Source organism: Littorina saxatilis, linkage group LG13, assembly GCF_037325665.1.
Source record: "Littorina saxatilis isolate snail1 linkage group LG13, US_GU_Lsax_2.0, whole genome shotgun sequence".
NCBI lineage: Eukaryota > Metazoa > Mollusca > Gastropoda > Littorinimorpha > Littorinidae > Littorina > Littorina saxatilis.
Genome location: NC_090257.1, coordinates 15,636,265 through 15,653,496, shown reverse-complemented (window position 1 = coordinate 15,653,496; position 17,232 = coordinate 15,636,265). Strand labels below are relative to the sequence as shown.

The window sequence follows — 17,232 nt, the reverse complement described above, 5'->3', positions numbered from 1 at the left end:
AGCCCGGACTTCGGTATTGCATTTCAGCTTGGTGGCTTAAAAATTAATTAATGACTTTGGTCATTAACAATCTGAAAATTGTAAAAAAAAATAAAAATTTATAAAACGATCCAAATTTACGTTTATCTTATTCTCCATCATTTGCTGATTCCAAAAACATATAAATATGTTATATTCGGATTAAAAACAAGCTCTGAAAATTAAATATATAAAAATTATTATCAAAATTAAATTGTCCAAATCAATTTAAAAACACTTTCATCTTATTCCTTGTCGGTTCCTGATTCCAAAAACATATAGATATGATATGTTTGGATTAAAAACACGCTCAGAAAGTTAAAACAAAGAGAGGTACAGAAAAGCGTGCTATCCTTCTTAGCGCAACTACTACCCCGCTCTTCTTGTCAATTTCACTGCCATTGCCATGAGCGGTGGACTGACGATGCTACGAGTATACGGTCTTGCTGAAAAATGGCATTGCGTTCAGTTTCATTCTGTGAGTTCGACAGCTACTTGACTAAATATTGTATTTTCGCCTTACGCGACTTGTTTTCTTTGACATAACATTTTTCTCTCTCTCTTTTTTGCGTGATCTATGGAAAGTAAACAGGTGAATTGGTATTGGGATTTTACTGACATAGACTGGAGGAATTTCTAAATCAATTTATGTCATGCGATCGACGCCATCACTTCGCATGAATTATTGTCTCCGTGTTTTGCGGTTGCTCTATCTGTACTACTTGACCTGAAATGACCCTCACTGCTAACAGACCAGTTGATTGTGTATCAATGGGCCTCCCTAGCAGGTGTTCAATGAGTAGAATTTGTTACATTCTAAGCCCATCTTCATTGAATTACCATTTCAGTTTGCTTGTTTGTATAATTAGGCTTTAGTGAAGATAGTGAACGAAGGTGGGGGCGAGTGAGTGGGAGTTACACAGAACAAACGAGTGAGGGAGTGTGCATGTGTTCATGAGCGTGCGTGTGGTTTGTTGTGTGTACGAGCGAGAGATGGAAAGGATGCGCGCGCGTTTTTGTATGGATGTGTGTCATTTATTAATTCAACTTTACTGTTGGGTCAGGAAAACATTTCTATTTATTTCAAAGATTTTGTTAACTGGTTGATAGAATGACTGCCACATGAAGGCAGAAAAGTCGAAAGAATATCGTTTAGTCCCAGTCGCGTATCTATCACATGATTGTGAACTCAGTTCCAATGGCATTGTACTTAACCGGCTGTTTGCGGTCATTGTACAGATAATATAAATCACTTCAACGAGAAACTGAACTAACTACTATAACACTTGTATTGACATGATTAAATGCAGATAACAATGCCCTGGAGGTTTGTCATTATGAGTATTTGGAAGAAGAAGGTTTGTTGAGGGGTGGACGATGGAGAATGTGTGTGCTGGTGGTCGTGAGGTGTGACTATTGTTATTGTTTGATTGTTTGATTTTTTATTCATTTTTTTGGTTGTTTGCCTGTTTTGTTTGTTTCATTGTTTTTGTTTAGTTGTTGTTGTTGAATGGTTCGTTGGTGAGCTTGGTATTCGTCCAAGATAACGAGTGTCTACTTCAGCATGAATAAGCTAAAAAGACAAACAAACAAACCTTCAAACAGGACCGGCACGGTTGGCCTAGTGGTAAGGCGTCCGCCCCGTGATCGGGAGGTCGTGGGTTCGAACCCCGGCCGGGTCATACCTAAGACTTTAAAATTGGCAATCTAGTGGCTGCTCCGCCTGGCGTCTGGCATTATGGGGTTAGTGCTAGGACTGGTTGGTCCGGTGTCAGAATAATGTGACTGGGTGAGACATGAAGCCTGTGCTGCGACTTCTGTCTTGTGTGTGGCGCACGTTATATGTCAAAGCAGCACCGCCCTGATATGGCCCTTCGTGGTCGGCTGGGCGTTTAGCAAAAGAAAAAAAAGAGAAAAAAAACCTTCAAACAAAGAACCAACCAAACAGAATCGGCTCAAACAATATGTTGCCCTGTCGATGGGCTAGGCAGTCCGGTACGATCGTATACACACACACACACACACGGGCATACACACACACAAACACACATACACAGACAAATACATACACACAAAAACACACACACACACGCACACACACACACACACACATAAACACACGCACGACAGAATGAGAAAGACATACAGTCAAACACGCTTAAGCCGAACTCGCCCGGGGAATAAAAAATCGTTTCGCTTATCCGAATTTGTGCATATCCGAGTTCGGATAAGCCAAACCTTTCCCGAGAAATTACCCTGCAGTTCGGCTTAAGCGAGTTTTTTTTCAGAATAAGTTGTAAATTCACTCTCTCTAGCTCTCTCTCTCTCTCTCTCTCTCTCTCTCTCTCTCTCTCTCTCTCTCTCTCTCTCTCTCTCTCTCTCTGTGCGTGGTGTGTGTGTGTGTGTGTGAGTGTGTGTTTAAATGAATAAGATAAAAACAGTGACACGTTACAAATGCTTTCTTCAGTGGGGCTTTATTAATACCTCAAAGCCAACTGTAATAATAAATGGTGAAAACAGTGACACATCTGGCAGAAACAAAACCAAAGATTCCACAAGCAACTACGCTTTTGTTAAAAGGATTCCAAGTAAATCATAATAAATGTTATGTTTAATGAAACCCTCTCCATTAAAGAAAGAAAAGAAACAAAATTAGACAATTTGTCTCTGTGGTCATAAATCAAGATCAAATCTCCGTAAACATAGATTGTAGGCACATGTTTTGTTTCGCTGCATGTTTATTGTGGTTTGATCTTCACTACTCGCTCAAAATGAGCACATACATTCCTCAGGTAGATTTGCTCTTCACAAAGATCTCTTCCTTCGATTAGAAAAAGAGGTTTGTATGAGAGCCACTCGTTTTTGAACACTGCAACAGTTGTTTGGAACATGCTGGCAGCCGCAAGGATTTCAACGTCGGACCCCCAAGAATTAGGTCTGAAAGTGTTGGCAAGAAGATGATTGCGGCACACGTCATCAGTTTCCCCGCATACTCAAAAACAGGTGACGTGTTCGTTTCCGTTGGATAATTATAGCCGTGACGAAATATGTTTATCTTCCTGACCTGTTTTTCAAGCAAAAATTTAAAAAAAAATGTCTCTCCGACAGTGTTTAGAGTTTGGCTTATCTGTCAAAATCACGTTTGAGATGTCCGTGTTTGAGTTAACTATTTTTTGACAGAGTTTGGCTTATCCGAATTAGAAATAGTCTTACAAAGAGGGGGGTCTGGCGGGGAATTGGTTTTGGTTTCTGATATCCGAGTTTTTTGCTTAAGCGTGTTTCGTTTAGGCGAGTGCGGCTGTATAAGTATATTCACTTTCTGTCGCGTTGGAAACATATATTTGTATTGCATCGTACTTGTTCATGTGTGATATCACACAGCTATTTACATCGTTCATAAAAAGAAGACGTCTCACTTCATTCAAAATCAAGTTGTGACAACAACAAAAACATTCAGCGGAAAGCGAGTATTCAGAGAAATGTACATTTTTGCGATATATAGCATGATATGCAAGCATGAACCAAAACTGGCAATATACCATAACTAGACATACCGTATCATTCACCGTCTCTCCTACAACAGGATGCCACATTTAGTTACGTCCCTTCGGCCTTGAACATATGAACCAGGTTTGTGGAATGATCGAGTTTGAGAGTCAAAATTATAACGTTCATCCAAATTTTGCTTCGGTCATAAACATTTTGACGGTCGTCAGGGCATGTCAAGTTTGGTAGCTTGCGACAGCTGCCCGGGATTTGGGAGACTAATCTTGTATGTCACCGTTTCTCAGAGTAAACTTACTTTTTTTTACAGCTGTCAGTACGATTTCATCATTCAACAACTCTGCTGATTTTATGTCTGTGAGTTTTGTTTGCTTTGTGCAGTGACAACTTTATCGTCCATCAAGTCACGTGTTTCCTGTTGCGCAAGGAACTCAGCTATAGTGTCGCTGAGCGCTCTCCCCTTGGTTTCAGGACACAGAAGGGAGACCACCGCACTCGCTCCCATGATGACAGAGACTATGACGTATACAAGTCCAAAGTGGGTAGTGCCCTGTCAAACAAGTAAAGTAGTCTCAGTTTCCTGAATCAAACAATGAGAAAAAGAAGGAGAGGATGAAGAAGAAGAACAAGAAGAAGAACAAGAAGAAGAACAAGAAAAAGAAGAAGAAGAAGAAGAAGAAGAAGAACAACAACAACAACAACAACAACAACAACAACAACAACAACAACAACAACAACAACAACAGTTGAAACTTGTACGTTTACTGTTGTTTTGTCAATAGCTCAACAAAAGAGTTTTAGGTGAGTTCGATCGGTCATTTGGTGTACCAGTGCAATATTTACCCCCAAAATAACGTTAAAGAGTTATGCATACTTAAAGTGTTTTACACAGATAAAATACAAACCGACATTTGGTTTCATTTCCAAAAATTCCGGGACAAGGTTTTTTGAAAGAGTTTGAGATTGTTCATAAACTTGGCCCAAAAATTATCGCAACAAATTTCGAACCCAAATTAAAGCATTAATTCCCGTGTCATTTCATTAAACCTGTATACGCCAGTTAAGGCCGTTCACTTAACTATCAGGATCACTTTTTGGATTAAAGATTTCTTTTACAGGGATCACGTGACCGCCGCTCAAATAAAGATACCCTCAAAATCGACCAGACAAAAACGGCAAAAAGATATACAGGTTTAATGAAATGTCACGAAAATTAATGCTTAAATTTGGGTTCGAAATTTGTTGCAATAATGTTTTGGCCAAGTTTATGTTAGTTCGCTAGTTAATTATTTAGTTAGTTTGCTACTCAGTCAGTCAGTCAGTCAGCCAGCCAGCCAGTCAGTCAATAAGTCAGGTAGTTAGTTGGGTAGAAAGATAGGTAGGTAAGAAGGTCGGTAGTAAAGTAGTTAGTAAGTTTGTTTGTTTGTTTGTTTGTTTGTTTGTACAATCGGATGGACAATGTGTTTGCGTACGAGGAGCACGAGGTATGGAGCGATGATGCCACCCAGACGACTAGACACGTTGCAACTTCCGTAGCCAACACTCCTGCAACAAACACTCACAGGTCTGTGTCAATAAAAGACAAACACACACACACACACACACACACACACACACACACGTACGCACACGCACGCATGCACACACACACACACACCGGCATTCACACGCACAGACACACTCATACACAAACACACACACACGCGCGCGCGCGCACTAGCTATAGCATACACATACACACACACACGCATTCACGCACGCACACAAACACGCACCAACACGCATGTACGCACGCACGCACGCACATACACACGGACGCACGCAGGCACCCACGCACGCACAAACACACACACACACACACACACACACACACACACTCACACACAAACAACAACAACAACAACAACACCTGAGCAACAACAACAACAACAACAACAACAATACCTGAGCACAGTGGGGAAGCTCTCAGTGGCAAAGACCTGCATGCAGGGCCAGGCGGCCCCCAGTCCCACTTTACACAGCAACACCAACCCGCTGACCGCTGGCCCGCGGTCCGGCTCTGTCACAAACAAATTACATGTTACAACCAGAGAGCTTCAGAGACTTACCAGGGGGAGATCTGAAATTGAAGGGGGGTTATTTTTGTTATTTTTTGTTTGTTTAAACACCTCGCCCCTTCAAAGCAAGGTGATCCAACTTAGTCACGAATCAGGCGCAAGCAAAAATAATATAAGACGCGGTGGTCAGAATTAAAGGAAAAGCTTCATCGACTCATCGTCCGGAAACTACGGTTATTTTCTTGTGGTTTATGTGTGTGTGTAATGTTGAGAAATGATGCAGGTTTGACTCCTCTTCTAGAATAATGTTGCCTTGTCTTGCCCAGTCTTGTTTTGTCTTCCTTTGCATTGGTGATTTAAAATATGGAATCCACACAGTTGAGTGATCGAACGAAACAATGCCTTACTCCTTGGCAAACCGCACGTGCTACACTTACTGACGTATGAGACGATGACGACAAGGACGGCTGTGACGCAAGAAATCATGAAGAAGAGAAAACTCGTCCAGCGACGACCTAACCTGAAATACAACACGGTAGACCGATTAATGACAAACGACATCGACTAAACGAACAGGACCTCTCTTCTTACCAGTTCTTCTAAATGGAAATCTCTGACGTCAAAAGGGAAGGAAAATGCTAGAAAACGACATAATGCGAATAATAGCGTCATATAAAAATGTTGTCACTTCTTCTTCTAAAAAGACATTTCGGAATTATTTTTTGTCTTGATGACTTCGTCATATCAGTAGTAGGTATTTGTTCACAAGGCTATGCATGTAACGGTGTCATATATCATTAATATAGCCGCTGTAATAAAAACATACAGACTTCAAAACATGGCACAGATATTGTGATAAAGTGAATGAAAACATTTAAGAGTTATACGTAACATGAAAACAAATGTTTTTTTATGATTGGCAAAACATGTGTTTATTTTGGTGTTGGATAAGTTTTAGAAATTCCTGGTATAAAAGTCACTGGAACAATGCCATATGTGACCCTCCACCACGGAATGAGTCGGACGTCACCCTGCGGGGTTCTGCGCTAGGCCTAATATAAGTACGAGGGGTGTCCGGTATCAGTGTGAGAATCACCTTAGTCACAAGCTTATAACTCGAAAAGTTTTCGCTCTTTTCTAAAACTGTTTTCACCCCTCTTTGCAAAAATGTAAAAATATAAAAATCACGCAAAGGTGACATGCGACTCATACCGTGGTGGAGGGTCACATATTTGCCCTACCTGTTGTTGAGTACAGTGGTAAGCAGCATTGCTGGGATTTCAACCACAGTGAGGAGAAACACATTGAGATACAGGCTGCCCGAGAGCTGTTCTGCGCCGAACGACAGTACGTAGTACACCAGCCCGCAAGAAAACCTGCATGGATAAAACTTATCAGAGATTCTGTGGGAACAAAAGCGTTAATACCGATAATTATTTTAATTTTTTTTTTAATTTCCTCAAATAAAACCCCTGGATTGTATAAGTTTCCGTTCACAAACAAATCTGAAGTAATTACACTCCACAGATGCATTAAATCTTGAATTATAGTTTTATGTGTGCATTCAAACTTGAATATTTCTGATCTTTCTTCGCTTCCCTCATCCAACACAACATTCTCCCTCCGACAAGCACACACACACATTTACACCGTCACACCCACACACCGTCACACACCCCCCCACCCCCACCCACACACACACACACACACGCACACGCACACGCACACACACACATACACACGCACACATACATACACACGCATACACTTACAAGAACACACACAAACACTCCCCCGGTCCAAGCACACATCCATATTCGAAGACCACTCACTCCCCCGTGCAATCCCTCCACACACCCCATTCCCTCCCCCCTTCCACTTCCCCGACACTTCCCCCCTCCCCCCCCCCCCCCCCCAACAAACTTCTCCCACCCCCTCGGACAAAGCTATTTACCAGGTGAAATTGAAACAAAGAGTAACTCTGATCAGACTCCGTCCTTTGAGGAGATCCACGTAGGTGTATCTGCGCCCTATTTTCTTCTTGCTCTCTATCTCTCGCAGCGCCACCTTGCGGATGACCTCAAGGTCAGGCATCTTCTTCCTGTTCACGGATACGACCTTTTGGATGACCTTTTCAGCCTCGTCGATCCGGTTGTGTAGGATCAGCCAGCGAACGCTCTCCGGTGTGAACCTGCATGGACGTGACAGCTTGACGTCATTCTCCTGTAAGCAGCCATATACACCACCGGCACACATATCTATATATCTACCTAGGCTTTTTCTTAGAATAAGAGCATCTGTTACCGAGGACACATAAAGAAAAATCAACAACCAACCAACCAATCTTTAAATTTTACGTCTGGCTGACGCTTATCTGTACCAATTACATTTAAGAAGCAAAACTCATTCCAGTATCCCCTACTCACGGATATGCAAATAGAAACGCTCCACTGAAAGCTGCACCAATCCAGTTGAGCCATCTCCAGTCACGTGAAATCCAGGCCACCAATGAGAGGATTCCAATACCAAACGACCACGTGGGAATTGCGCCTTGTACACTGCGCCATCGGGGACTCAGGAACTCCATTGGTAGGGGGAAATAAGCCACGACAAACCTGCCACAAATGTGTGAAAATGATTGTTGTGTATAAGAATTGTACCGAGTCTGTTGCATTCTAAATTATGAAAATAAGCTTGGACGATTTTTCACAGTGGTCCAAGTCCAGGGCCCGTATGCATGAGGAGGAAGTCAGCAACACTGGAAGTAGAGGCCTCTTTCGAGAGTGGGAACTCCCGAAGTTTAACTTTCCAACTGTTCACTATGCATGAACGCCGGAGTGGTGACTTCGAGAGTATTCGGTCAAGGTCGCGAAAATTGGGGGAATCCTAACTAGTACGCATGCGTTTGTTAACGGTAAGCTTGCCACCAGAAGAAACAAATCTCATCGCGAGTTCAAAAAGGCGAACGTTGAGCGCGCTGTAGTACTAACAGCGTTATTGCTGTTGGTTTTTGAATGGTTAAACGAAAGGGTCGGTTCAAACCTGTGATGATTGTCTTGGAATCGAATGACTGCCTATGACAAATGTGACCCTCCACCACGAAATGAGTCGCATGTCACCTCGCGCGGTTCTGCACTAGGCTTAATATAAGTCCGGTGAGTGTCTAGTAACAGTGTGAGCGTCACCTTAGTCACAGGCTTATAACTCAAACAGTTTTCGCTCTTTTCTAAAACGGTTTTCACCACTGGATAGAGCATAACAAACTCTTTAGGAAAATGTAAAAATATGAAAATCATGCAAAGGTGACATGTGACTCATTCCGTGGTGGAGGGTCACAAATGACTTTGTTGGCTTGAATGTTAGGAGAAGAGTAAATGATTATGTTGAACTTCTTTTTTTTTTTTTTGCGGGGAGTATCCCTCCTCATTGATTTTTTTCTTTTCTGTTATTCTGCTTTTGATATTAATTTTTCTACTTTAAATGTACCTATATCGTTAACAATACTATTTCTAAATGTATTTTAAACACGCCCAAAAAAAACTTCCTTTTCGGTAATTGTTAATAATCATATTATATTTACAAATCACTTTATCCTCAACGCATTTCCAAGTGAACATAATGTTGGGGTACCAAAAAAAAATAAAAATAAGTATAATCAATTTCGTTCTCACAATATGTACAACAATTACTGTATGTTGAACTTGTGTTTAATAATTTTATATCGGCAAAACTGTTGGACAAACATAGATTGGTTATAGAGAAACTTTGGGTTACTGGTAAAGTTTAAAAGGAAGAACATTATGCAGTAGACCGTAAATAACTAAGTTTAGTGACTTGTTCCTTATTTATTGGGGAAATGTCTGTCAACAAGTTTAGAAAAGACAATACTGTTCATCGGTGTTTTAATTTGTTTTCCCTCGTTAATTTTTGATTACGATGGCGATGCATGGTTATGTACAGTTAAAAGTCAAGATTCGATTTTTTTTTGAAAGCATAGGACAGTTGCTTTACGCGTTTAAAAAAAATTAACACAGAGGCAAAAACCGGTTGTTGCAGTCTGAATGCAATTGAGGTCTATGAAGAAAAAGGTTAATTAAAAAAAAAATAAAAAAAATGTGTAGCTCACATGCAGCGGCACTTGAACCCAGAGCGTCGGATTGAAATTCCGAATCCGTAACCACTGCACTATGCTACTCGTCTAGAAAAAGCACTATGCAAAGATGTGTTATCAGTTATTCAGTCGTGGTAGTTTGAAAGCTCAACACCTTCGCCGAATGACTCGAGCACGGTTTTTTCGGTCAGTAAATGATAAGTTTTAAGCCCCTCTGTTTCAAGCTTTTCACCTAAATTAAACAAGAATGTCACAGTTCGTGTCTATGGTGCAAGGTAGCCGACCGTCTCATTGTAGCCAAGTTACGACAGTTGCTCGATTGACGCATTTCACGTCTTCAATATTGTGTCTGAGCTCATTTCCTAATGAGCTGCCTTTAAAACCAGAATGTCAGGCAATTGTAGCGTGCGTTGGGTGTTTCTTTTAGATGGGTAAGCTTTAAGATGCGATATCGTCGTATAAATGATGAAATTAACTTTGAAAGTGGGAACTTTGGAAGCAAAGTTGCCAGCTTTTTGGTATGCACGAGCTAACTTGAACGCCAAAGTAGTGGCTTCGAGAGTCCTGGGATCAAGGTCGAGGAAATTGGGGGAATCCCAATTATTGCGCATGCGTTTGTAAACGGTAGGCTTGGCGACCAGAAGAAACAAATCTCATCGCGAGTTCGTAAATGGGCGAACGTTGATCGCGCTGTAGCTTTTACTATAGTTGTTGTTTTTGACTGGTTGAACGAAATGGTCTGTTCAAAGCTGTGATGATTGTCTTGGAATTGAATGACTTTGTAATATTGATTTTGTTGACCAGAATGTTGGGGAGAATAACACTTTTTTTTATGTGGTAGCGAAGTCGGTTATGTTAAACCTCTTTTTACATTTAGTCAAGTTTTGACTAAATGTTTTAACATCGAGGGGGAATCGAAACGAGGGTCGTGGTGTATGTGTGTGTGTGCGTGTGTGCGTGTGTGCGTGCGTGTGTGCGTGCGTGTAGAGCGATTCAGACCAAACTACTGGACCGATCTTTATGAAATTTGACATGAGAGTTCCTGGGTATGATATCCCCGAACTTTTTTTCCTTTTTTTGATAAATGTCTTTGATGACGTCATATCCGGCTTTTCGTGAAAGTTGAGGCGGCACTGTCACGCTCTCATTTTTCAACCAAATTGGTTGAAATTTTGGTCAGTAGTCTTCGACAAAGCCCGGACTTCGATATTGCATTTCAGCTTGGTGGCTTAAAAATTAATTAATGACTTTGGTCATTAAAAATCTGAAAATTGTAAAAAAAAATATTTTTTTCTAAAACGATCCAAATTTACGTTCATCTTATTCTCCATTATTTGCTGATTCCAAAAACATATAAATATGTTATATTTGGATTAAAAACAAGCTCTGAAAATTAAATATATAAAAATTATTATCAAAATTAAATTTTTGAAATCAATTTAAAAACACTTTCATCTTATTCCTTGTTGGTTCCTGATTCCAAAAACATATAGATATGATATGTTTGGATTAAAAACACGCTCAGAAAGTTAAAACAAAGAGAGGTACAGAAAAGCGTGCTATCCTTCTCAGCGCAAGTACTACCCCGCTCTTCCTGTCAATTTCACTGCCTTTGCCGTGCGGGTCTTGCTGCGTTGCATTGCGCTCAGTTTCATTCTGTGAGTTCGACAGCTACTTGACTAAATGTTGTATTTTCGCCTTACGCGACTTGTTTTTGTTTGGTTAGAGCGAAAGTTTTGGGCTACTGGTCAATTTAAAAAGGCAGAACTCAAGTTTTTTGGGGAATCAAGATATAAGGTGTAGTGAAAAGAAGATAAGTTCAGTAACTTTCATATTAATTGGGAAAATGTGTGTCCAAATTTTTACAAAACATAAATTGTTGTACTTAGGATTTAGTAAATAATGTTTGTCCTCGTTAATTGTGAACAGGATGTATGTTTATGTAAAGTTGAAAGTCAAGATTGGATTTGTTTATCCTACGCTTATAGGAGGGGGTGTGTGCATGTGTGTTAGACTAGAACACTTTATTATCTCAATTTCGAGAAACTCGGGTGTGGTGAATCACAACAAACAACATAAAACGTAAGAAAATAAATAAAATATCGAGGCGCAAATAATCAGCTCATAATAGTGGGGTGGGGGGGTGGGGGGGTGGGGGTGCACACACACACACACACACACACACACACACCGTCGAACACACACACACACACACACACCCCACCCCCCAAACACACGCACAGGCAGGCAGGCAGGCACTCACACAAATACATACAAACACTTTCACACACACGCACACGCACGCACACGCACACACACACACACACACACACACACACACACACACACACAAGCACACACCCTCCCCCCCACCCCTCACACATGTGCGCGCGTGCACTGCAAACGAATGAATGAATGAACAGACGCACACCTACACACGCACGCACGCACGCACACACACACACACACACACACACACACACACGCACACGCACACTCTCACACAAACACACACTCACACATGCACACAAAGACGCCCATTTACATAGAAACACCCCCTCCTATAAGCGGGGATGAAATTTTAAGAGTGGTGGCCAGTGACCCAGAACGAACAAAAGTCAAAGCTGGCAACTCAGGTTTGTACTCAGGGACATTTACACGAAATGCACGCACGAGATACGACTTTTCTTTCTATTTTCTCTCTTTGGGATTTTCATTTGCGTCAGATCGGTTTTATCCCCGAGTACGCAGTACTAGGGTCCTGCAGACTTTAATTGTGTGTCTGTCTGTCTGTTCGTCTCGACTTAACAGCTTATTGCTTATTATTAACTGGGCGCAGTTCGTTCAAAAGTTGATACACTAACTTGATAATAAGTCTGATTGATCGTATTAAAACTTCATAATGTTACCTGGGACCTAAATGCGAAATATTCCACAAAATCGACTCTTAACGGGTGGAGGTTTGGCGGTGGGAGTACAACTGCCGTGCAGCTAATGGAACAGCCAGCTAGCTGGTGCGAATGACGTCCGCCTATGGCCAAAGTGATTCGGGATCGATTCCCGGCATGGGCGGTCTATTTTTTTAAATTTTTTTTTTAAATTCTTGTTTACTATTGTTTATTATGAACTTCTTAATGTTTTATTTTACTCTAATATTTTTTTTAATTGTGTAAAATAAATATTTTTTTTTTTTTTTTAATCCACGTGCACAAGACAAAAACTTTCATACTGGGGGAGCGAGCCAATCTGAAGAGTACTCGGGTCCAGCGCCAGCGTTTTTTATATGAAAAACAGAAGAAAAGCCCTGCTATTTTGCACTGAGAAACTTTGGAAGCAGCGTGTTTACTCCTGGGTTTCGCTGTAGTACAATTACCCTCACTTACTTCCTCGCTTGCTTCAAAAGTAAGCACTTTTTCCGTCCCATGCATGCGAAATTGAGGATGTACTTCCGATGTCGCTCAAAACGTAGGAAGTTGTCGCAAACTACCATGAATTACTTCCTCGCTTTGCTTCAAAGTAAGCCCTTCTTCCGGCCCATGCATACGAAAGTGAGGCAAGTTCTTCCGATGTCACTCAAAACTTCGGGAGTTTTCGCGAACTTCCCCCATAAGCATACGGGCACAGAAAAGGGAGACACTCAAAGACACATTTGAGTCTTTCATGGCCTAGGACGCCATAGATTCTATTAATCTGCATGCTATTAACCACTCTGTGAACAAATTAACCAAATAAAGAATCTTACACTCAAACTAAGCAGAAACTTACAGTTGCTCTATACATTTTGTCTGAGGACAGATATCTTGATAAAAGGAACAGAATGCAACGAACAGATATGTCGGAATTCGTACTCCTGACAATCTAACGAAACAATATAGAATTTCTTCTGGCTTGTACCTCGTGTGCGTGTTCCGCATTCGTCTGTCTGTCTGTCTGTCTGTCTGTCTTTCGATAAGTTTGAAGCAAAGACTTTTTCTGTGAGGGACGTATTTTTAACGATTTATATGTTGGATCGCTTGCACCTACCCACCGGAACCCAGTCCAACGAAGAAGCGACAACCAATGAAAATCTCCGATTTTGTGGCGAAGCCTGCGGCCAGTGAAAACACCGCTTGCACCAGCAGCGTGAAGAAAACTGTATTCTTGAGCCCCCACAGGTCTGCTAACTGCCCGGCTCCTGCCGCTCCGACAAGTAGTCCGACCATTTGTACGGAAGTTGTGGTGCTGATCATCCAACTCTGGTCGCACACTAGGTCCCACTGCCAAAAACAATGTTAAAGTCACACTCCTTCCCGTAAAAACAGGTCGACTCACCATCTCGGATCTGGCCAGGCTTTTGTATGGAATAAGGCCATCCTTTCATTTGGTCACATACCAAAAATCAACACCATCCCTGACTGCAACCACTGATCAGTTGAGTTTTTTGGGGGGTTATTTTAAAACCACTGCCCTAGTTGCATTTACAAAATTCCTATTAAAAATAATCCCAATGTGAACGGGACACAACCTGGGTGTTGATTTTTGGTATTTGACCAAATGGAGGGATGGTCTTATCCCATAAGCCTGGTCAGATCTGAAACTGTGGGCCAAACAGTTTTCACGAGAAGGAATGTGCCTTTGAAAGAGCTGAAAGACTTAAACCACGAGGACAGTCGAAAAGTCAAAACAAAGACATTTTCAATATGCTTTTGTTCACGTATCGTACAAACACACCTACCTCACTGACAATCGTACGTGGGGAATCGGAAAACCTAAAATCCTCACACTGCGTTCCGTTCACAACGCACTGTTGCTTCAAAGCATTTTCAGTACCATTGCCACCTCCATCACTCCACGCCCCAACACCAACACTAGTTTCGTCGTCGTCGTTGACGATCTGGCACCACCAGTCAGGCGTGGCGGCGGCGAAGGCCATGAGGAGAACGCTGTAGGAGACTGTCATCTTGGCGCCGAACATCAGTGTCAGGAGGCAGAACTGATAGCAGCCAAAGCCCCCCAGTTGTCCTATCACGTCCTCCAACGTCTGGAACTCATCTGATGAATAATAAGCAGAAGCTGAATGAATTGAAAGCAGATAGATTGCTAAGGTTTGGAAATCAAGGATGGAAACAACAAGAAGAGAGTTCAGATAGGAACTAACCGTTTTTGTTCATCAATTAAACTATACAAATGTTGCTTGCATCTGCAGTTTGGAAGTGTCCGAGAAGTTTCAACCCGATTTGGCGAAGGGATTGCTTGCTGGAGAACGTACGACCTTTATACCCATTTTGGACATGGATTGTTGTTAAGAAGTATGTCCACCGTTATTTTTTATTATTCAGAAATTGAATGGCTTTACTGGACGGCCAAAACAGGGATTATTACGTTGCCCTCGAAGGCTACAGCACATATCTGACGGGTTATGACACATTTGCTGTGAAGAAATCAAAGAAAAATCCACGGTACCGTTAATGATATGCACCTGCAACACTCCAAACTATGCTAATCAATTAAGTAAGGCTGGAATTAAGGGAACGTTCAAATACGAGTGTTTGGATAATTGTTCCAAACCCCCAAAACGGGGCTGTGTGCAATTTCCGATTGATTAATGGATCCTTTAAATATATGGATGGAGGTTTTCGGCACAGTAAACTGTCCTTACTAAAACTAAAACACAGATGCAAATAATGCTTCAGTTAAACCGTAATTGTATGTACACATGAGCAAAACAGCATATTCACAGACAAACAAACAAACGAGAAAACAAGCACTAAATTATACACACGAACAGACTTTATAAGCGGGTAGGGTAACTTTACTTAAAGACATGTCCGTTCACCCCTTTACGATCATAATAAAACGGGGCGATTTGAGACAGCTTTTCGGGGCGGGTCATATGCCTTTGGCCAGAGGCGCAGTGAAGAATTCGAGCAAATGATGTGTCATTTTCAGTCTGCTTAACACCTACACTTTATCTTTCGCGACAAGACGCTCACCTATCAACCACAAACGACGGCTGGTTGACCTCACAGTTACTGCCTGAAAAAGCACAGCATAACTTATTACTAAAGACTAAAAGATGAACGCGACTGACATGTTGAAAAAATGTTAAAAGCCTGTGAAGACGCTCAACCGTCTGGGGTCATCTTTCTCTGACATTTCAGGTGTTGACCTTAGGAGTGAGAAGTTGGTTCATGACCGACTGTGCCTCTCTTTACACCCCACAAAAAATGGCGAAAGGAGAAAAAGTTAAGTAAAAACAGAGAAAAGGGGGGGAAAAAGAAGAAAAAAAACCCGTTTGTAAGGGCGAGGGTAACCACCAACGCTCATAATACACAGATGCTCACACATATTATGTGTACGGCCGCCCATACACACAGACACACGCACACACGAACACGCATACACCAGCACGCCCGCTAAAAGGCACGCACGCACGCACGCACATATACAAACACACACACACACACACACACACACACACACACACTGTTCTTACGCACGCACGCACGTAGGCACGCACACACACACACACACACACACACACACACACACACACACACACACACACACACACACACACACATCTCCAATCTGAAGATTGGGCGAGGTGTTTTTTTGAAAATTGTTATTGCAAAGAAACAACTCACCCTTTCCTGTGTCGGCAGTTTCAGTTGCAGATGTGCCAGTGGTATTTAGCGCCAGGCTTCCTTCCTTAGTTACTTTGTTATCGTTGTTATCAGCGATACTTGGTACATGCTGAGTTTTTGTTGATACATGTTCGGTGGTGCTTGGTACATTCTCAATTGTACTTGGTACATCCTCGGTGGTGCTTGGTACATTCTCAATTGTACTTGGTACATCCTCGGTGGTGCTTGGTACATTCTCAATTGTACTTGGTACATCCTCGGTGGTGCTTCGTACATTCTCAATTGTACTTGGTACATCCTCGGTGGTGCTTGGTACATTCTCAATTGTACTTGGTACATCCTCGGTGGTGCTTGGTACATTCTCAATTGTACTTGATACATGTTCGGTGGTGCTTGGTACATTCTCAATTGTACTTGGTACATCCTCGGTGGTGCTTGGTACATTCTGTGTTGGTCTTGATACCCCAATGTGTTCATTTTTGGTCTGATTCAGTTTCGGCTGTGCCAAGTCTTTATTCCTGCTGACATCATCACAGTTAAAATCGTCGCTTTGGTCCACAACGAAAGCAGTGTTAAGTGTCCCTCCTGGACCTTCAGTGACATCACGAGGGTTAAATATGGCGTCACCGTCATCATCAATGACGTAGGGATGATGTGCAACGCTGCCGCTTGCTTCGCATGTATCAGCTATTAATTCCTCAGGCGGTAAAACAGGAGGACAGCTACCCATCTTCTTGTCCTGCAATGAGATTGTATCAACAAAAAGTTGATAATCCATATTAAGTCAAGTCAAGTCAAGTTTTATTCCGATAAAAACCCCGTGAGGGTACATGGAAAATTAAAAAACACAATAAAAACACATTTCATTCAACACCAAATAAAAGGAACTAAAACAAAAAGAAATCAGACTATGTAG

At 41.7% G+C, this 17,232-nt stretch overlaps 1 protein-coding gene across 1 annotated transcript; it reads right to left on the bottom strand.

Annotated features, from left to right (window-relative positions):
• Positions 1-2,478: 2,478 nt before the first annotated feature.
• On the bottom strand, positions 2,479-17,094 carry LOC138983700 (organic cation/carnitine transporter 2-like). The gene is made up of 10 exons (XM_070357010.1): positions 16,317-17,094; positions 14,405-14,721; positions 13,714-13,946; positions 8,006-8,194; positions 7,534-7,770; positions 6,821-6,955; positions 6,017-6,099; positions 5,467-5,581; positions 4,995-5,067; positions 2,479-4,072 (listed from the first exon to the last, which is right to left on the bottom strand). The coding sequence occupies exons 1-10, from the start codon at positions 17,092-17,094 to the stop codon at positions 3,872-3,874; spliced, it is 2,361 nt and encodes a 786-aa protein (XP_070213111.1). The 3' UTR covers positions 2,479-3,871.
• Positions 17,095-17,232: the final 138 nt, after the last annotated feature.

Bases quoted from the DNA above. Each gene is read 5' to 3' on its own strand.
- LOC138983700 (XM_070357010.1), bottom strand. From the start codon at position 17,094: ATGGATTATCAACTTTTTGTTGATACAATCTCATTGCAGGACAAGAAG. The intron at 13,947-14,404 runs GTAGGTGTGTTT...TGTTTTTGGCAG, and splicing joins CACGTACGATTGTCAGTGAG to TGGGACCTAGTGTGCGACCA. The intron at 5,582-6,016 runs GTAAGTGTAGCA...TGTTTGTGACAG, and splicing joins CGTCATCGTCTCATACGTCA to AGCCGGACCGCGGGCCAGCG.